General features: G+C 37.3%; 1 protein-coding gene and 1 pseudogene across 2 annotated transcripts; one reads left to right on the top strand and one right to left on the bottom strand.

Annotated features, from left to right (window-relative positions):
• The first annotated feature begins 6,905 nt into the window (after positions 1-6,905).
• Positions 6,906-7,559, top strand: LOC130859253 (securin-like; annotated as a pseudogene).
• A 2,319-nt stretch (positions 7,560-9,878) lies between these two features.
• Positions 9,879-19,063, bottom strand: GCG (glucagon). 2 transcript variants are annotated; one of them, XM_057746781.1, is made up of 6 exons: positions 18,975-19,063; positions 15,949-16,049; positions 14,351-14,512; positions 12,547-12,684; positions 11,016-11,159; positions 9,879-10,369 (listed from the first exon to the last, which is right to left on the bottom strand). In XM_057746781.1, the coding sequence occupies exons 2-6, from the start codon at positions 16,038-16,040 to the stop codon at positions 10,363-10,365; spliced, it is 543 nt and encodes a 180-aa protein (XP_057602764.1). In that variant the 5' UTR covers positions 16,041-16,049; positions 18,975-19,063; the 3' UTR covers positions 9,879-10,362. The 2 variants fall into 2 exon arrangements, with proteins under 2 accessions (XP_057602764.1, XP_057602765.1); XM_057746782.1 differs by lacking the exons at positions 9,879-10,369; positions 18,975-19,063 and having other exon boundaries at positions 11,012-11,159; positions 15,949-16,040.
• Between the last annotated feature and the right edge of the window lie 2,910 nt (positions 19,064-21,973).

A 21,973-nucleotide genomic window follows, 5' to 3' on the forward strand; every position in this document is an offset into this window, starting at 1 on the left:
CTCTCATGTATGTGGAATTCTTGCATGTATGAAATGAAATTTGATTTTCTCTTGTTAATCTGTCTTATGTTAATTTAATTCTTAGACCAGCCAGAAGAACCTAGTGTAATGGTTCTTTCCCAACAATTACACTAATAATACTACTGGAAGCAAATCTATCTTCATGGACTGAAACTCATTCTTCTTCTCTTTTAATGGCTAACAGTTCCCTGTTTCATGGATGTATCTTGATTCATTCAACCAGTATCATATGGGTATTCAGGTTGTTTCTAATTTTTTTATGATAAATAATCAATATCCACAAAGAATACCCTTGTACATACGTAGATTTTTATTTTTAAGTGTGTATCTTTAGGGTAAATTTCTAGAACTTGGGCTGTGGAGGAAAGAGCAAATGTCTAAGTAGTTTTGGTATATTTTCAAATCCTCCTCCGGAAGGGGTAATAACATTTTCTATGCTCATCTGCAATGTTTGAAAGACTCTGTATACCCACATCTTTGTCAACGGAGTGTGTTGTCAAGCTTTTGAACCAGAAATAATATCTTAGTATAGGTTTATTTTGTTTTATTCATATAGTTTTTGCATATTTAAATTTATTTATTAAGACATAATTTATACACAGGAAGATGCACAGATCTTAAGTACACATTTTGCTGACGTCTGAGAAATGTGCATACCCATGTAACCCACCTCTTAATCAAGAAATAGAACATTCCCATCATTTTCATTTCTAGGAAGCTCTCTCGTGTCCATTCTACTCAGAACTCCACACCTCCCTTCCCAGAGGCACCCACCAAGCTATTCTAACACCATTGCTTAGTTTGTGCTGTTCTTAAGCTTCTTATAGTAGACTCGTGTAGTAGGTTCTATTTTGTATCTGGATACTTTTGTGTAACGTATTATTTGTGAGATTTATTTGTGTTGTTGCATGTATTATCATAATAATTTGTCCTTTTTATTGCTTTATAATATTTCATTGTATGAATATGCCAGTTTTTCTGTCCATTCTTCTGTTGATGAGTATTTGGGTTTACAATATTTTGGCTATTATGAAAGCCGCTAGAACATCCTTATTCAAACCATATACATAGATATACACACATTTTTTTAAATGGCTATGCAGTTTGTCCATTTTGTCAATGTAACTTGATTCATTCGACCAGTATCCTATGGATAGATGTATGGGTATTTTGGTTGTTTATAATAATCTGTTTCTTTTGGTTTATATATATAGGGTATGTATATGTTCAACTTTATAACAAATTGCCAAACAGTTTTCCCATGTGGTCATCTCATTTTATACAATCATCCAGAATATATGAGACTTCCAGTGCCACATCTTTGCCACCATTTAGGGCTGCTGGCTTTTATAAACTTGATATAAATGTGTAATGCATTAATTCCATTTTATTAAAATTTTATATTCAGCATGTGTGGATAAAATGATAATTTTTTCTTTTTAGATCTCTCAATATGGTATATTACATTAATAGATTTTCTAATATGGAACCACCCTGGGTAATTTTGGAATAAATTACATTTAATCATAGTATATTAATATTTTTAATATGCTGTTGAATTCTATGCTGAGACTTTTAGGATTTTAAAATCAACTTCATAAGTAAAATTATAATTTTCTGGTGTTTTCTTCTATCTTTATCAAGCTTAAATCTCAATGTTATACTCACTTTATAAAAAGAATTAGAACATTAGTCTCCTCCTTTTCTCACCTCAGCCTCTGGAAAAAGTTATGAATATTGTAATTATCAACTTCTTTGAAAGTCTGATAGAAGTTTCATGCAAAACCATCTGGACCTGGCAACTTTTTATGAGATGGTTCTTTGATTTTTTGTCCATTTCTTCTATGAAAATTGGTTTATTTAAGCTTTTTTATCTCTACCAGTGTCAATTTTTAAATTTACATTTTCTTTTAAATTTTATCTATCTCTTCTAGGTTTTCAAATATATTTTATTCTAATAAATCATAGGCATTTTCAATAGTCTCATATTTGTTTTAATTTCATTTGTTTCAATGATTGTTTCCCAATTCATTTTATTTTATGTATTGTTTCTTCTTATTCCTTATTTGTGTTGTAATTTTTTTATATATCACTTGATTCGATTCATTAATGTTTTGTATAGGATGTTTTTGCCTAGGATCATGAGTCATATTGATCTGTTGTGCTCCTTTTGTGTAAAATCTTTGCCAGATTTTATACCAGATTTGTATCAAGGTTATCCTGATCTCGTAAAATGAGGTGGGAAATGTTTTATAGTTTCTCCTTATTTTGAAGAATTTATGTAATATTGGTGTTTTTCCCTCCTTAAATGTTTAGAAGAATTCACCTGTTAAGCCATCTGGGCCTGGAGTTCTTTTCTGGAAAAGTTTTTAAAGTAACAGATCCAATTTCCATAATAGACAGAGAACTGTTAAGATTTTCCTATTATTTGTGTCTATTTAAGTAACATTTTTGAAAAGAATTTGTCCATTTTGTCTAATTGTCAAATTTACCAGGCATATAATTTTACATAATATATACTTATTATTGTCTGTAAGAGATGTCCCCTTTTACTATAGGTATTGGTAATTTCCTCTTCTTTTTCTTGCCTAGTATTGCTAGGGATTTATCAGTTTATTAATCTGGTCAAAGAAATTACTTTTGGCTTTGTTAATTTTTAGTGCCAATTTTTCTCTATTTCATTATTTTCTCCTAGTTTTTACAAATTTCCTTTCTTTTACTTTTTAAATTTTGCTATCCTTTTTTCCCCAGCTTTTAGAGGTAAAAGCTTAGGCTATTGATTTCCAAACTTTCTTCTTTCCTAATGAATACATTTAAAGCTATATTTTATTCTTAAACACAGCTTTAGTTGTATCTTTGATTTGTATTTATTTTATTTTCATTAAAATAGAGTTCAAAAGTAATTTTTAATTTCCTTTATGATGTCTTTGACCCATGGGTAATTTAGAAGTGATTGCCTAGTTTCAAGCAGTTGTGAATTTTTAGGCTATCTTTTGTTTTTGATTTCTAACAATTCCACTATGGTCTGAATGATTCCAATCTTCAAAATTTGTATAATTATTTGTATAATTAAGGTTTTCTTTGTGGCCAACTATGTGGTCAATTTTTGTGACTTTTCCATTCCATTTTGGAGAACGTGTATTCTCTTTCATCAGAATTCACACCGTACATAATATTCCTTCTTTTACCTTTCCTTACTAATATAGTCCTCTTTTGTATGGGCTGCAACACATTCATTCCCCAGCCTCCCTTGAGCCAGGATGAGGTCATGGGATACATTTCTGGCAAAAAAAAAGGAATCAAAAAAATTTTTTTTTAATCAAAAATCTCCTGGTGGTTCCTATTTTGCTTTCTCAAAATTAGTGCATTCCCTTCCTGAGTGTCAGTTCTCCTTTTAGATACTTCTTATTCTCATTTTCCTCCTCTTCTTCTTCCTCTTTATCCGCCTACCCATCCTTCTCTTTTTTCCTCTTCATCTTCCCTAAAAAATGGACAGGGAACTGGAAGATGGACCAGTAATTTTTCAATCTTGAGGTGACCATGAGAGGAAAGCCATTTACTAATGATGGCAAAGCAGAAGGATAAAGACCAGGTGTTATTGTCAATATCTTACTTTTGGACTTCCTGCCTCTGGACTTCTTGTTTTGTAAAAAATACATATCCCCCTATTTAGTTCAGTTCCTGTGGTTGAGTTTGTATCACACACAGTTAAACATAATACGTAACTAATATATTCAAGTTCATTTCTAGGCTTGCAGTCTCCATCCTTAGCTTTATTTCCCACTGTTGTCTCTTAGTCTGCCTTTTAAACCTAAGGAAAGATTAATCTCTGATTTTGACCTTTGACTTAATTTTGGGCTTGCCTCACATTTGCTATCTTATGCTTCCTTTTTCCCTTCACTCCAGCCAGGTGTCAGTTTCCTTAGCTGCCTACCTCTCTTCTTTGTATGCACACATCCATGGTTCTGAAAGCTGCTGCTTAACTGGAGTGGGCATAGAGGTGTTCTCAAGCTTTTTTTTTTTTTTTAAATAAATTTATTTATTTATTTATTTATTTATTTATTTTATTGGCTGTGTTGGGTCTTTTTTGCTGTGCGCGGGCTTTGTTTATTTGCGGTGAGTGGGGGGTCTACTCTTCGTTGTGATGTGCAGGCTTCTCATTGCTGTGGCTTCTTTTGTTGCGGAGCATGGGCTCTAGGCGCTTGGGCTTCAGTAGTTGCAGCACATGGGGTCAATAGTTGTGGTGCACGGGCTTAGCTGCTCTGCGGCATGTGGGATCTTCCTGCAGCAGGGATCGAACCCATGTCCCCTGCATTGGTAGGCAGATTCGTAACCACTGCACAACCTAGGAAGCCCCTGTTCTCAAGCTTTTGACTCTGGCGTCAGGAGAACACAGATCTGTTTAGTTTCTCAACCAGACTTCAGTTCTAAATAGAGCTTGTTATGTAACCTGTGATACTTTGGTATCGGAGTAAAAGCTACAATTTGCATAAAAGAAAACATAGTGGACATCTTAGAATAGCCTTGAGCTTGTTAGCTCAGAACTACTGTGAGAAATATAGTAGGTTGATCTTATCAGTTGAATGCCTTAACAATCCACAAAGCCATCCCCTACCTAAAAAATCAAGCAAAAATACAAGCAAAGGCCCTACTCAGGAAAAACGTATGCAGCTTACGCGCCTTCCCCGTTCAGATGCTTTGGAGGAAAACATGTTAGTTTTGGCTCTGGAGAAGCTGACATAAGTTTGATACATACAAAAAATTCTTCCCTGAGTAGCTCCATAGTAATGATCTTACACTGGATATTTCCGGATCCTATTATTACTGAGAACCCATTGTAAGGCAAATGCAGAGTTATGAACAAAGACTTCTGAGAGATACGGTGGCGATTAGACACTTAACCTAATTTTTTCACATGAGGAACTTAGGCCCAGGCAGCTTAACTTACCTGCTCAGGCTCCCACAGCTGGCACCAACACTACTTAGATAACGCTAATCTTTAAGTTTTCTAACCAGATCAGGAAAAGTTCATCATTACGTAAATGGGTAAGAGGATTATTACAGATATTACTTCAAATTCACTCCTATTGATCAAGGTATATGGAAGCTTATTGGTGAGTAATTGGGAACTTCCGACTCACGGGCACTTTATATCTTAAAGAGGATCCAACTCAAAGTGATATCAGCATCACGGTGGCACAATACATTCCTCCTTTTTGTCCCTTTTTAAGCAACTAAAAACCAGCATCCATTTATAAACAAAAGTACCCTTGTAGAATTGTGGGATCGAGCACCATCTGTCAAGGGACCTGGGATGAGCCTCGCCCAGCTGTACATCTGGCAATAGGAAGACAGACCTTTGCACAGTCTGCAAACCAGCAGGAGCTGGTGAACCTGCCCCAACGCCCTCTGGCTGCAGTTGAGGAAAATCCGGAGAGTGCTGACTTGGGCAGACATCCAAGATAAGAGAGACTTTGTAGAGGTCTAGCCTTCCTGAGGGGCTACTGCAACACTCCATTGGTGCAAAAACAAAAAATAAAACCAAATTTGGATGCTTTGGAGAGGGTGAGAGGGACCACCCAGCTCTGTCCCTCCCCCAAGGTGATACAGAGCAGGGCTGAACTGACTGGTGGCAGCCTCTCTCAGGGGAGAAAAGGAGAGAGGTGAGTGAGTACCAGGCTACCCCAGCTGTGTGGGAAGCTATAGGAGAAACCCATTTCTCTCCAGCAGCACCCATAGTACTGAAGGGGGACCTCCATGACTGGGTGATGAGAGGAGATGAGGAAGAAAAGAATATCAAAGGGCATCGGAGGGCATTAGAGATTCCTGCTGACTGCTTTCAGGACTCCAATGGAAGCCCTCCTGCTCAGATCCCCCCATCAGAACCACAGGCACCCTCAATGCCCCAAGTACTAAACACACACCTCTCCCCACTCTTCTGCTGGCTCCTCGTGTGGGCTCCCAAGTGTGGCAGTGAGAGCGAGCTCCGATAAATGGAGTGTGCTCAGGAAATCAGACCGAGGTCTATGGGCAAGGGAGAAATCACAAACTTAAGCTGTAATACTACCTTTTGGAAAACAAAAGATAGGTTTCCAACAGCTCACCTGACAAGCGGTGAGAACCAGAGATTGCATAAAAGCTTAAGAAATCAGCCACAAGAGAGAGCAAGAAGTGCAGAGTGGGTGTATCCATACAAGATCAGAGAAGCCCCGGATATAACAGGACCAAAGATCAATATATCTCACCTGAAGGTAACTAGTAAAGATTTGAGGGTGATTCTGCTACTTCAAATGTGAAATCAACTATGCAGAACTCCAAAAACATGAAGAATCAAGGAAATTTCTCATCACCAAAAGATAACAATAATCTCCAATTACCAAACTCAGAGACATGGAATTTTGCAATCTACTTGATAAAGAATTCAAAATAGCTCAATGAGCTACAAGAAAACACAGTAAGACAATTTAACAAGATCAGGAAGACAGTAAATGAACAAAATGAGAAATTTAACAGAGGTAGAAATCATAAAAAAAGAACCAAACAGAAATCCTGGAGCTGAAGAATCCCAATGAATGAAATGAAAAAAGCAATAGAAAGCATCTATAGTAGAGTAGCTACCATAAATTGTTAACAAACAGAGAATATAAAAAGAGGTAGCTTGTGATATCAAAAATATAAAAGATGGGGAGTATAAATGTGGAGTTTTTGTGTGCGATCGGAGTTAAGTTGCTATCACATTAAAAAGAACTGTTTTATGTAAGCATCCTGGCAACCACAAAGCAAAAGCCTAGAGTAGATTTGTGAAAGATAAAGAAAGGAGAATCAGAGTGGAAAATCAAGAGGAGTCAGAGCAGAAAAAGAGGCCAAGTTTTGCCTAATCCTTAATGACTACTCTGATTTTCAATATTAAGGAAAATGCAGAACCAGGCATCAGTGTGGCTTCTAAGGATGGACTGAAGCTGGGATCTAGGACTTCAGTCAAAGCCTTAGATGGGAGATCTTGGGTTTCAACATCACATGTTTGCAAACTGTTTGATGCTCTTACCACCCTTACCTAAAGCCACAAGAAGGTCTTTAGGAATTGTCAATAGAGCTACAAAAAAGTCAGTAAAGACTGATGGAAGCCTCATACAGAGATAAACTTTTCTGCCAAAAAGATGACAAAAAGGACTGTTAAAGCAAAAAGCCCTGTTCCTGCCTCAAATCATACCTATCCAGAAATAGAGAAATATTTTCCCTTCAATCCTCCAGATTTTGAGGGTTTTGATCTGCCTTAAAAGCACCAAATTGCACACCTTCCCTTGAATGGAGTACCTCTCATGATTCTCAATGTGGAGAGGAAACTTGAAAAGCTGTTATACCTTGGCCTCTCTTCACCTCTGAAGATCCCCTCTTCATCAGGGGGCATCTAATCTGTTGAAGTTCTTTCAAGCATTTTGTCAACTCTGAATGTTGAATTGCCACCTGTTTGCTCTGACTTAGATATTCAAATTTCTTATCACTTTATGGTTTGTGTGCGTACTTTTTTGTATTTATAAGCAGCTTTTTTTGTTTAACAGGAAGAAAATGGAAAATCACTAAAATTTAAAATGGTAAGCAGAAACAGAGGAAAAAAGAAGCAATGGAACTACAAAACACCTAGAAAGCAACTAATAAGATGACGTTAATAAGTCCTAACTTATCAATAATTGCTCTAAATGTAAATGGAATAAAATCACCAATCGAAAGGTACAGAGTGTATGAAGGGATAAAAGAAAAGACCTAACTGTATGCTGCCTATAAGAGGCTCACTTCAGCTTTAAGGACACATAGGCTGGAAATGAAAGGGTGGAAGAAGATAGTCCATGCAAGTGGAAGCCAAAACAGTAACAAGAGGCAAAGGAGGTCATAATATAATAATTAAGGGGATAGCTTATCAAAAAGATATAACAATCATAAAAATATAGATTCAACAATGGAGCAGCTGAATATAGTAAGCAAATACTGGTGTATCTGAAGGGAGAAATAGACAACAATACAATGATAGCAGGGGTCTTCAGTATCCTACTTTTAGCAATGGGTAGATCATCTAGATAGGAAATCAAGAAGGAAATGTTAGACTTGAACTATATATTAGACTAAAAGGACCTGACAGACATTTATAGAACATTCTATCCAACAGCAGCAAAATACCCATTCTTCTCAAGTGCACATAGAATATTCTCCAGGATAGGTCCTATGACAGGTCACAGAATAAGTCTTAGTAGATTTCAGAAGATTGAAGTCATACCAACTATCTTTTCTGACAACAATGATATGAAACTAGAAATCAACAACAGGAGGAAAGCTGGAAAGTTTACAAGAATGTGGAAACTAAACAACACAGTACTGAACAAATAATGGCTATCAGGACCTAGGGTGTGGGGAAGCTGGGGAGATGTTATTAAAGGTTACACCTTTGCAACTAGCAGTTGAGTGAGTTCTGGAGATCTAATGGGCAGTATAGTGATGGTAGTCAATAATATGGCATTACATGCTTCAAAATTGCTAAGAGACTAGATCTTAAATGTTCTCACTACAGAAAAGAAATGATAATTATGTGACCTGACAGAGGAGTTGGCTAAAGCTCTAGTGGTAATCATATGGCAATATATAAATGTAAATTGACATATTGTTAACCATAAATAAACACAATGTTATATCTCAATAATAAAAAAGAGAAAGAGAGTTGGCAATGCTGTCTGTATACAGCAAAGAAATGTCTCTGACATGGCAATCAGCATCAGACTAGCCCAAGATACTGGGCATTGCAGGACAGGGAAAGAAGTGTACAGGGTATGATAGACAAACTCAAATGCCTTCAATCTTCTTACAAGATGTATAAATAAAGTGGGTTGGGGAAAGTGGCTGCCTATGTACACTGTCTGGTTGTGAATGTGTAGCATGCACAGGGGTGTGTGTGTGTGTAGGTGAGCTGAAAAGCATGTGACCATTCAGAAGAAGGCAGCTGGTACTCAGCTCCAGAAGAGATTTGTTTTGTGGGTCTAATATTGCCAGATGATGTAATTTTTTAAGAAACATGAGAAATCCACATTTTAATATAAAATACCTTGATTTTTCAATGTTGGCTAAAAACTGAAGCCCTGTGCAACAATTTAAAAATTGAACTATAGGGGCTTCCTAGGTGGCGTAGTGGTTAAGAGTCTGCCTGCCAATGCAGAGGTCATGGGTTCGATCCCAGCTCCAGGAAGATCCCACATGCCGCGGAGCAACTAAGCCCGTGTGCCAAAAAAAAAAAAAAAAAAAATTGAACTATATGTAATGAGGTGGATAGACCTAGAGACTGTCATACAGAGTGAAGTAAGCCAGAAAGAGAAAAACAAATACCATATGCTAACTCATATATATGGAATCTGAAGAAATGGTACTGATGAACCCAGTGACAGGACAAGAGTGCAGGTGCAGATGTAGAGAATGGACTTGAGGACATGGGGCTGGGGGGAGGGGTGGGGGCCAAGGGGAAGCTGGGATGAAGTGAGAGAGTAGCATAGGCATAGATACACTACCAAATGTAAAACAGATAGCTGGTGGGAAGTTTCTGTATAACAAAGGGAGATCAACTCGATGATGGGTGATGTCTTAGAGGGCCAGGACAGGGAGGGTGGGAGGGAGTCACGGGAGGGAGGGGAGATATGTATAAATACAGCTGATTCACTTTGGTGTACCTCATAAGCTGGTACAAGAGTGTAAAACAATTATATTCCAATAAAGAGCTTAAAAAACAACAACAACCATGAAACCATGTCTGGGCATCAGATTTGGCTTATGGGCTACCAGCTTAGGAAGCAGGGAGCACAAAGAGAGGAAACAGACCAAGGTGAAGGAACTTGAAATTTTTATTTAGTCTACCTTTTTTATATTGAAAGCTGAGCATTTTTATGACAAAGTTTCAAGAAGAAAGTTCTCTTTCCAGTTTCACAACTGTGGCTACCAGTCCTTCCCTTACCCTATTATTATAATGCAAATATGTTGTGATCGGAATAATTTATGTATACAGATTATATCACAGAACAACAATTTCATTGCTAAGTGTAAGCAGGTTAGGGTACTTCATCCAAAATAAGAAGAATAAGAGAATTCTGCATTTTCATATTCTAAAGCTGATATTTTAGCACTATTTTGACAATGGTTTATTCCATTTATAATCTTTTGGTTACACAATATTAAAAGGAAATTTATCTATTGGCATGCAAAGCAATATGGCTTTAGAATACACCTCTTAAATTTACAGAACTTAAAATTTCAAACATCCCACATGGCTGGCAGGTGATGCTGTGAAGATGATCTTGAGTAGTGACTCACTTACTCCCTAGATATGAAAAGAAAAAGACAATTATTTAACATAGTATAATACATAGATGATATAGTTAACTTATCCAGGGAATATTTCAGTGACTTATTTTTATAAAAGTTGTCTATCAGTCTTTTCATCTTATACATCCCTTTGCCTTTTGGATTCTTCAAATATTTACATTTGAAGATGGTTTATCCTAAAGGGTCCCTATTGAGAAATGTAGTGTATGAATAATTATAAAAAGCAATTACAATCTCTCAAGACAAGTGGTTAATTTTAGCATTTACACTTTTACTGCTATGTTTATTACATTAAGTATTTAATACCACATATACTGGGATTTTACTTTGTGCTAAAATTTCAACATACATAGCAATTTGCAATGTGACATTAATATGTGAATGACGTAACATCTTCATATCTGTGTTCCAGATGCCTTGTCCCTTACTGACACTCAGGAAATGTGTTTGGAATAAACGAGTCAATGGGTAAAATTGTAATAATAGAAAACAATACAATAACATACCTTTGAATGATTCATAATTTTGATTATATACCAAGAGTGTAAAGACTCTCTCCCCCACGTCGGAACAACTTGTATCAATATGATAATATTTATAAGAGTGTTGATGGTTTTTGGAATGAACTAAAATATAATCACCTGTCAGTAACTTTTGTCTGAAGCAACCAGTTTATAAAGTCTCGGGTGGCAAGATTATCGAGAACCGTGTTCATCTCATCAGAGAAAGAGCCATCGGCGTGTCTGCGGCGGAGTTCTTCAACGATGGTGACTTCTTCTGGGAAACTGAGAAAAGGAGGGGTAAAATTATTTGGTTAAACGTTTCAAATAAATGCTTATTGGTTGCCTATCAGTGGTAACGTGTAAGAGTCATTGAGAAAACCATATGCTTCTATTTACAGAGGGCCTATCATGAAAAACCTCACAGAAACTTGCATGAAAGAAAGGAAATGAGGTAGAAAAGTGCAGAGCTGGGACCTGAAACCAAGCCCTTTTCCGTATACCAGCTGCTTCAAAGATTTTAGTGTATTGCCAACACAGAAGTTATTATTGAGACTATTAATTTGTTTATAATTCATAAAAATATATTCTAGCCTGTAAAACTAGTGATTATCAGAACAGCTTTGCCAAGTGCAGTATGAAAGGATTAAACCTTAGTCTATATCATATTTTCTCTTCGATTGGTTCACTTAGCAGAATACTTGGTATCCCTTTAAAATGCTATAAAATAATTTCAAGTAGAAGTGACTATTTCCCCATTGGTTTCGTAAATTTGATCGTTAATGACTTAAAGATCAGTGACAATACTAGTTCCCTTTTGCCTTGAGAGGTCTTTAAAGTCTCAGCAAGCTCATTTTAAATCCCACTAAAAATAAAAAAAGTGAAACATGAATTTTCTGCTTCTCACAATTCAAATGTTAATTAAAATGGTCACAAGAAAATGAGATGGTTCAGGGGTCATTTTGGTGGCAGTAAGATCCAAGGAACTACCTAAAGGTCTTAGGCTCATTTTCTTTTTTTTTTTTTTTTTTTTTTTATTATTTTATTTTATTTTTTTTTGGGGGGTACACCATTAGGCTCATTTTCAACCGCGGTAATTTAATGGTTATCTTTATGAAAGTCCCATAAAAAAATGGACACATTGTTAAATGTATGGATGTTTCCACATATCCGTATTTTGAGTGTCATTTCATTAAACATCTTACTTTTAGTTCCTTTCAGTCTTCATCACACTTTTACCTGAATACTTACTAACACATAAATTATGTAAATATTTAAAGTGAAACTAAGTTTTCTGCATTATTTCTTCTTTTCCCTTATCCCTAGTTTTTCTGGACAGTCCTAGTTTACGCTTATTTTCCTGGTGTTATCCAAAGCCCTCTGTTTATTCTTAAAAGTGTCCTGAATTGGCAAGTTAGTACCCTGATTAGAAGACAACTGTAATGGGAGATAAAAAGTAACCTGTTTGACGCTATTGTGAATACTTGCTATCAAAGATAAAACAGATGAGACTGTTGTAAATTGTCTCCCACCACCAGGAGTTATTTCCTTACTTGGTGAGACGATACTAATGGCTTCTGCAATGCAGATTCATATATAGATAAGCATAATCAAAGTTTTTTGCCTCAAGAGAAAAAAAAATGAAAAGTTAAGTAAGAATGTACAGACTTACTCTCGCCTTCCTCGGCCTTTCACCAGCCAAGCAATGAATTCCTTGGCAGCTTGGCCTTCCAGATAAGAACTTACATCACTGGTAAAGGTCCCTTCAGCATGTCTCTCAAATTCATCATGACGTTTGGCAATGTTATTCCTGAAAGAAATGTGAGAGTTAAATTGAAGATCTGTCTCTTTAGCAATATGGTTCTCACCTATAAGCAGTGGCAGCTTTGGGTTCAGGATTCTGTGTGGAAGAGGCTGACGGAGATTTGGGAGATGAGGGTGGATAGGGGACTTGTCTGGAAGCTACATTAAATATCTAGAGTGAAGGTTGATGAGGGGGCCAATAGCCATTAAGGGGGATTTAAGCTCCCTCCCTCCACCTAGTGACCTCGTTTTCACCTCCCCTGCTTACCTGTGTCATTGCTTAAGTCTGCATTTACTTCAGTCTCAGCGTGTGGAGGCTATCCACTGCGCTATGCTGCTTGCAAACAAAGCAGCAGCTTAGCAGCTTGTCATGAGCACATATGGGGTCAGAGGTAGTTAATCGAATCAAGGGAAAGCAAAGGAGTATCTCTAAATGTCATCGAAAAGGACCACATGATAATGGATTGAAGGAAATGTGTGAAGGGCGTGCAGTGAGGAAAGCTCAGAAGAGGACCCCATGGCACCCTCAAGCGTGTACAGAGTGCTCTGTGGAGGTGGTTGACCAGGTAGATGGTCAGCTGCTCCATCATATTTTAGCCCTGAAAGATTTGATCTTAAACACAACAGAAACTGCCTGGGAGCTAGGATTGTTTTACATTAGTTTAATGAGTTGTGGCATTCTCTCTCTAGAAATGAAGACAGTTGTTTGCATTTTTTCAAATTTGTGATTTCTCCCATTTCACCAATGGCCCCATCTGAAATCCTCAACGAGGACTTCTCCCAGTGTCTTCTCTGACCATGACCACCATCTTTCTTGTACTCTTCAGTTTAAGAGTTTTTGGTCAATAAGCTCTCTTTTATTCTTCCTGCTGGCTCGTCTCTTTCTCTCTATCCCTTCTCCATTCTATCCAGACAAATCTATTCCCTTTTCCTGATTTTTAGATTCCTTCAACTACTTTGCATGCATAACTCCCTTCCCCTTGTGGGCCACCCTCCAAGGAAATTGTGAAATTCCACCATCCTTGTGAAACCCTTGTGGCTGATTTCCTCCAGTAGCCTCGATGCAGCAAAAACCCCCAACACTGTCAAAGAAAATCCAACATTAAAATGTATGCCTTACGATAGGCTTGTGTTCTTATATGCCTTCTTCTCTCTTTATGCTGTGCAGCTAGGCTGTAATTTTAAATGTGTATCTTGGATTGTATTCTACAAGAAAAAGACTGCATCTGTTTCCATTCCTTACCACGATTAACTTGGCTAGAAGATACTTTGAATGAGATCATAGTCACGAGTTTGAACCCTACAAGGGAATGTTGAATTTGCTCTCATCCTTTGGTCAGAAATTAGATTTCTAACCTAGCAGGTCCACAAAAGTCAGCTTTCGATTTTAAAGGAAAATGGGCAAGAGAGTGAATATTGCTAAGACCACAGCTGGGAAAATAATTTAAATTCTATGTCCCATTGGAGGGTGGGTAAGAGTTTTGGAGGGTTGAGGGATGGGATGTTCAGAGGCACATTATGAAAGATAGCATCATCAACCCTGAAAATCATCAAAATTGAAAGAGCTTATGGGCACTATTTGATATGCACAATAACTTAAAGTCAGGGGGAATTTTAGACACATTTAAGTGATACATTTGTGTGCAAATTTCTGAGCAGATTCAGCCTCTTACTTGTTCCTCTTGGTGTTCATCAACCACTGCACAAAATCCTGGGCACGCCTAGAGTCCAGATACTTGCTGTAGTCACTGGTGAAAGTGCCCTGTGAGTGGCGCTTGTCTTCGTTCATCTGATCCGGATCAGTGAGCTGGTCGACCTGGGGAGCTGGGAACGATCTGTGAAGAAGAGCGATTGGTACAACTAAATCTCTCCTCAAGCGTAGGTTCACTTGAGAAGCAGCTTCTCTACAAAATACAGAACCACATGAAGTTGGAAGGCAGGTTCCTTGAATATTTCAGCTGGCAGTTCAAAAAGACCTTAATTTGCCGTGGGAATCCCATGGTTTTACCAGAGTTGAATACGTTCTGATTTGGAATTCTAGCAATTGATGTTTCAACTGGCTTCTTTTTTCTGAAATAGGATTAAATAAATCTTTTCAGCAAATTCATCTACTCGTAATTATGCTAATAATGCCAGAAGAGAGCAACGCCTTGAATATTTTAAAAGAGTGAAGAATCCCAAAGCGTTTTTGTTTGGGCAGCAGATTTCGTGTTCCGAATTCTGTTTCGCATATATTAATATACAAAAGTAGCTCCATGACCCAGGTCTGTGGTAACTAATGGTGAAGGAAAGACAATTGAAAGTTCAAAGAAAGACAAGAAAGAGCCCACGTGCTAATTTGAAGCCATGTAGGGGATAATGCACTTGCCAGTAATCAACAGTTGGTTGGCTTGGCTATGTGGGGAAATATTCAATATGATTAAGACTCAGAAATAGAAACGAGATACTATTTTTACCTATCAAATTAGCAAGGATTAAATATCGGGGAGGAGATTGTGAGAGGAGTATTTCTATAATGCTGATGGGAGTGGGCAAGTATATGACTTTTCTGGAAAGCAAGTTGGCAAGATATTATAAAAAATTTAAACTCATTCAAATCCTTTGACATGATTATTTTACTACCCGAAATCAATCCTCAGAAAATAGTGAGAAATGTAGGAAGAAGCATTCTTTGTGGGAAAATTTGAAGAACTCTTAAGAATTCAATAGAGGAGGAGTAGCTAAATAAATATTGTGCATTTATGAGATGACATAGTACGTAGCCATTAAATATCATACCTTTAATAGATATTTGTAATGATATAAGAATAAGCTGACAATACAATGCTAAGAGAGAGAGCACAATACAAAGCTGTAAATGATCTGGGATATATTTACATACAGGACATGCATATTTTCTATTATGAACATGTACAACCTTTGCAATTAGTAAGAAACAATGTTATTTTTTAAAAGGAATAAAAAAGGAAAAGTTGGCGTGAATAATTAAAATGACCTACTGTGTAGTGTGAGTAATGAATGGACAGGTAGGATTAGCTGAAGGTTTCAAAGAGCTATAATTTCCCATTTAACACATTTCTCAACATCGCCCACCTCTTCGGTTAGGAAACAACATACTCCAGGAAAGCCTTTATCACAATGATACTTTAAACATTTGAAAATTGTGCAGAGTATCTACTCCAAATTGCTGAGACCTATCCACTAATCACAGTTATCTCAGGCTGTATTCTAACCGTAGTGCTATGTTAGTTTAAGTCTAAAGATTTAATACCTGGATTTCTCCTCTGTGTCCTGAAGGGAACGCTGCCAGCTGCCTTGTACCAGCATTACAAATAATCCAGCCACAAAGTAAATGCTTTTCATTTTTGCCGCCTGTTGGAACACAGAGTCAGGGGAGAGATAGAGACACTCAACCATGTTTAAATGTGTCAGGCTAAATTAGCTCGATTTTGGCTATGTAAATATTATAAATAGAAAGGAAAAGCTGGTCATCAATTTTATTCTGGTTATATTTGTAGCTTAATTTCATATATTAGATTATATTTTTCCTGCAGTTTTTTTTTGGTGGCTAAAAAGAATACAAAAGATGTGTAGCACTGAAGTTTTTTCATTAGTGTAGGACACTTCTGTTAATGATTAGAAGGCTCATTTCCAGACTTGAAATTAAAAATGTCCATTATAAACATTGAAAATCCCCACTGTAGATGATATGCTACATATGGTTAGCCTGAATGGCACCTTATCCATAATGCCACCCTCTTCACTATCAGTCTGGCTTTCAATTAATAGTCCTTCACTTCCAAGCGTTTACATTATACTGCATTTCAACCATCTTAAAGCAGCCTCAGGCTACAACTTGGCATACCAGCTGTCGGTTCAGATGTATTATTCATTTATATTTTAAATAGTGTAACTTGGTCTAGACTTTGTAATTATAAAGCGGCCAACAGATTTGAGGTATTTTAGGGTGCTTTGACCTGTTCTAAATTAAAGGAAAAAAATCATTTTAAAGACAAGCAATTTGCAATGAGAACTAATGCTTCTGGCAACTTGAACAATCACAACTAAGAAACTAAGAGATCACTGTCATAAAGAAAATTAATGCTTGCTTCTGCAGTCTTGGAAGTCCCCAGGTTGTTTTATAACTGGACTGAGTCCAGGACATGTCATTCAGTGCTAGTGACACCCTAGGCCAGGTTGTAGGATACCTCGCATCATAAGTAGGTGTCTCGTGAGGCTGTGGGTTGCCAAGGACCTGATGATGCAGCGTGGGTCGGGTGGGGTACAACCAACATGAATGCGGGGCAGAATGTCCGCACAGGACAAACACCTCTATTTTCTGAATGTCAAGTCCAGTGACCTACACAGGTCATGAACTTCTCTCCGTTACTTTCAAGTCCGACTGTGTTTACTTTGAGAAGTGGGGATTTCAGTCCAAGTTTGATTATGCTTACCCATAAAAAATTTGAATGAGTATTTTTAGCAAATGGCATTTGGTTTGAAATAAGTATTTTACAAATATTATCGTTTTAAACTATCAATTTTTTCCTTTAACATCTTAGCCATATTTACTATCTGTCTTTGGCACTAAAACACGGAGACTGTAATATCTGTCTGGTATTTGTTTTCCTTTGAAATATTAAGTCTTTTTAGATTAAGTGGTCAGTTAGACAAAGCAACACAATAGGCATTACATATTCATCCTTCATTCATTCGTCTTCATTTGATTACTAATTTGGCATTTTGCTGTGCTTCAGTTTATCTGGTTGGCAAACTTTGGGAACCTTGCCAAATATATAGGCAGGGTCTTCTGATTATAATTTTTAATGACAAATTTATGCTTTCAGAAACTTAAAAAATTAAAGCAAGCATTTCTCTTTAGGATTACATCATTGTTGGAAAGTCAACTTAGAACTATAGTTCCTTCCACACAATGTCCCTAAAGGTTTCACAATGTCTTCTATTACGTTCTCTGGAGGCAGATACGGAGCAGGGGGTTTTCTGCCACTGGGAGAGCTGGTCGAAGAAACAACCACACAGAAGCAAATGTTCGAAGTCCTCTCTGGGCAGCGAATGAGTTCTACTGAAAGAAGTAACTAATTTTTAAAATTGTGTTTATTCATTTTGTAAAAGTCAACAGAATTGTGAAAAATTTAAAAGTAAGGTTGTTTGAATACTGCTACTTGAGAAGACTTTCCAATTACTTCCCAACTCCTGCTTTAGCCTACAGAGAGAATCTGCAGTTTTATAAGAAGCCTCCATTTCCACTCAAATTTAAAAGGAAATAGTATTTCCTGAATAGAAAGTCTTTTAGAAAGATTAGTCTTTGACCTAGGCAAGGTGACATGTATTATAGTATATCCCCTTGTGCTTTAGGCCACATAAATACTTTTAAAACTTGCCAGATCATTTCCTCTCACAGGTATTAGTATGTGTGAAGAAAACAAAAAACAAACAAAAAAACACCATGTAATCATTTACCTCATTGAGAATCTTTATAAAAACGTGCTTGGTCCGTAAGAATTTAAGTATGTACTTTAGAACATCTGATTTTTTTTCTAAAGGTATTAACTAAAATTTCATTTTGGAATGTAGACATGTTAGCTATTTTATTTATTACTATTGGTCCTCAATATATAGTAAGTAATTATCAATCTGTCCTTTTACTCAGCTCCATCCACAGACTTCCCAATAATCAATGCTATTTGTTCTCTGCACTAAATATGCGATGTCTTATTTACGAAGAGTTCATTTCATGGTCTTTGATTTTCTGATAGCCTTATCAACCTTATTTGAATATTTGAATGATGATGTTGACTCTGCTCTTTTGGAAAACCATACGTTTTCATTGGTAAGGAGCAATTGCTGTTATAACCTCTCTAATGGCCACATTTCTGCTGAATTTAAAAGGCGCCTTCTGTTCAAAATGGTATACACATTTATCAAATTCAGTGAAAAATATTTGTTTTTCAAAATGTTACCACTTATTTTTAAAATGCAGTTCTCATAACAGTTAAATCTTGTAATAAGTGCATTGATTTGTATCTTTGTTTTTCTTTCAATTTTATATCTTTACATTGAATTATTTCTTCGACTCACTTTGCGGCTTCACGATGTTGAAGTTTATGTAAATGCATCTTATACCACTTTTCATCTCCGTTTTGCCCCGTGTATTATAGTAATAAAGTATAAGATGAGAAAAAGCACTTTAATTCATAATACTTTGCCCCCTTATGAATACTTAACTGTATCCCAAACAGGATTCACAATCTTATAATCACTCAATATTAATCTTACCTTCTGACTCCAGGAGGTGGAACACAGCAGGTGGAGAGAGAGCGAGCCCTCTTTTCAGGACTTCGGGTGTGCGGTGTCCTGAGCTCTGTAGTTCTGCACCAAAGCGCACTGCTTTTATATGCTCTCCAGCGTTGTTTATCCTCGTAGATATTACGCTGACAATATAAATTTTTCATCTGTGAATAATGGGTTTTTGTTACAAACGATTTCACTCGCCCACTCACTTTTTTCATCTGCATTCTACGCCTGTATTGGGTGGGAACTCAGAGGCCAGGAAACTTTTTATTTACTCTTCCCTTTTTTTTTTTTTTTCCTGAGAATGGAAAGGGCAGCTTGGAAATTTACCTTTCACTCTTGATCAGGCATGAAAATCACTTAAGTACTCTAACGTGAATTTTTATGCTGCAGACAAAAGTATGTGAAATTACATAGTCCATGGCCAACCCGCTTTGAGCACACGCCTTATTTGAGGGTCTTATAAGCCCTTCTTTACTATCTAGTTACAGTGAATTTATCTTAATATGATAACCAATTCATCCTTTCATCTACCCAATTAATAAATCACTCACTCTAAACATACTTATTAAGAATCTTCTCATCTACGCTCTAGGAAATTAATTTGTGTTATTTTGGTGGGGAATTTTAAGGACTATCAGTTAAGACCTAAAGTGTCCTGTTGTTAAAGATGCGATTCAGGAAGAAAGGATGAAGCGAAGTGAGGATTAAACATGCAAGATAGGTGATATTCATCAGACAGGGTCTAGGATTTCTTTTTCCTTCTAATGGATACTTAGAGGCTAACTCTGCTGATAAGAGAGCTGGACTCTAATTTACAAAAGAATGAGTAACTGTGTATACTGTGATATTTACTGAGTTTTGTAATGGGCCACTCAGGACTTCAGTGACCTACGGTATTTAGCCGATATGAGTCTGGTCACCTTAGGGAAAGAGAAAAATGGGAAATGATCTGAACAGTCAGCATCAGGACATTGTTGGTGTAACTAGATTTTAGCCTGGCTGCTATCAGCAAGCTGTGTGGCCTCAGTCAAGTCACACACTTGCTTTATGCCTCAGCTTCCTGTTCGGAAATGAGAGTGTTGTTTAAATGACTCTTCTAAAATAAGAATTTGTTTTCATTGGACAAAATCATTGCACCATATGTTAACTAGATTCCTATATTCTAATATAATCGACTGCATGGTGAAACTTGTACAGAAGTCAATCATTGAGACAACTGTAGAAACATTCCCAATGAACTTAAACAGTTGGACCCACTGTGGATTGGGCCCACTGTCAGATGCAGAGCTATTTAAAGGCCATAGAGATCAGTTCTCTGTGAAGTTGGGGGACCTCAGGAAGCGGTGTTTGTGCTGGTGATTACTGGTGGTGTATCATTAATGTTAGCCTTACTATTCAAAGTGTGGTCTAAGGACCAGCATCCCCTGGGCGTTTGCCAGAAATGCAGACTCTCGGGCCCAAGCCCACATTTATTGAATAATTTTCATTTTACCAAGATTCCCAGGCAATTCATGTGGATATTAAAGTTTGAGAAGCACAACTGCATAAAATACCTATCTCATTTTCTTCACCTTCTCCCCGTGCCTGCTTGTGTTTTGACCTGAGGCCTGCTTTCACCAGCAGAGGGGGTGAAAGAGCAGAGAACTGTGGCACACCTCAGGGCTGTCTGGATTAGCATTTATACAGACTGCAATGATTTGAAAGCGCGTGTTAGTTTAATATATGATCAGATTGCTCTTCCCTCTGGCCTCAATTCTCATGAATATATTGGCTATATTTTTATTAAATTGTTTAGTATTTAGTTCTATTTTTTCCCTTTGCTGTATTTGAGTAGATGTTTCTTCCCCTCTTTGTCTCTGTCTGTCAGTCTGTCTGTCTCTCTTTCCTTTGCAGATGCTACTTGTTTGTGTCAGCAGCCCTAAGAAGGGAGCGATGATGTTTATAAGGGCCTTAATATGGCATCTCAGTAAATGCCCTCTTCCAATATCTCACGACAACACTTTTTTTTTCCCTCCGCTCCACTTGCTTTCTATTATTTCAGAAGCGACTATCCCGAGTTCTTTCAGGAAATTTCCCCTAGCGTCATCTCCAGCCCAACAACACTGATGCTTGGGGTCCCCGTTACCATTAGTGATAAGTTGTGAGGGTGCAGAAGCACTAAGAGTCTCACTGAATAAGGCGCTGCTCTTCTCCCTTGGAAGGGAAAATCAGGCTCCCTATCAGACATTGTAGTGTCAGAAATTGACAAACATCAAGTGCAACTTGGACTAGTGGTTCTTCTTCCAGTGATTGTCCCAACATCAACCTCCGCTTGGCCTTCAGTTTCCATCATTGCAGTTATTCAGTTATTTAGACATGAGACAGGGACAGTGGCCCTGTGTTTATATCACTAGTGTTAAAAAGCTTGTCTGGGAGCAGGGAAGTTCTGGGAGATGTCATCTAGAGTTCCCCCATCAGGCTGTGCTGGGGAACCTGGGGTAGGGCCACATGATAGCTGTGATGTGCCTTCCTGAAAGGTCAATTTGACTTGATATAAGTAATATAAAATGTAATTATTATACGGAGTGGAGTACAAAAGTGTGCATCAAGTTTTAAGGTAAAACAAGTGCCTACTCGAAGCTCCCTTGCTTTCTTTACGATGCTCAGGGCTCACAGCCTGGGCTGTTCCATGGGGTTCCATGCTTGCCTTAATCTTCTACTCTCACCATCTTGAAATTCTTCATACTTTTTGAACAAGGACTCCACATTTGTGTTTTTCACTTGGCCTCACTAATTAAGTAACAGATTCTGCTTAGGACCTCACCTCATAAAATCATAGGGTGCAGGGGTTTTGCATATTTATTTTCCGCAGCTGCTCAGGAAACTTGGGTTGAAATGCTTGAAAATGGCAAAGATCCAGGTTCACAGTGCACTCTGGTGTCAGGACTGTGGACAAGAGGAACTCATGCATTATTGATGAGATTACAACATGTCACAAAATG

Source organism: Hippopotamus amphibius, chromosome 8 (assembly GCF_030028045.1).
Source record: "Hippopotamus amphibius kiboko isolate mHipAmp2 chromosome 8, mHipAmp2.hap2, whole genome shotgun sequence".
NCBI lineage: Eukaryota > Metazoa > Chordata > Mammalia > Artiodactyla > Hippopotamidae > Hippopotamus > Hippopotamus amphibius.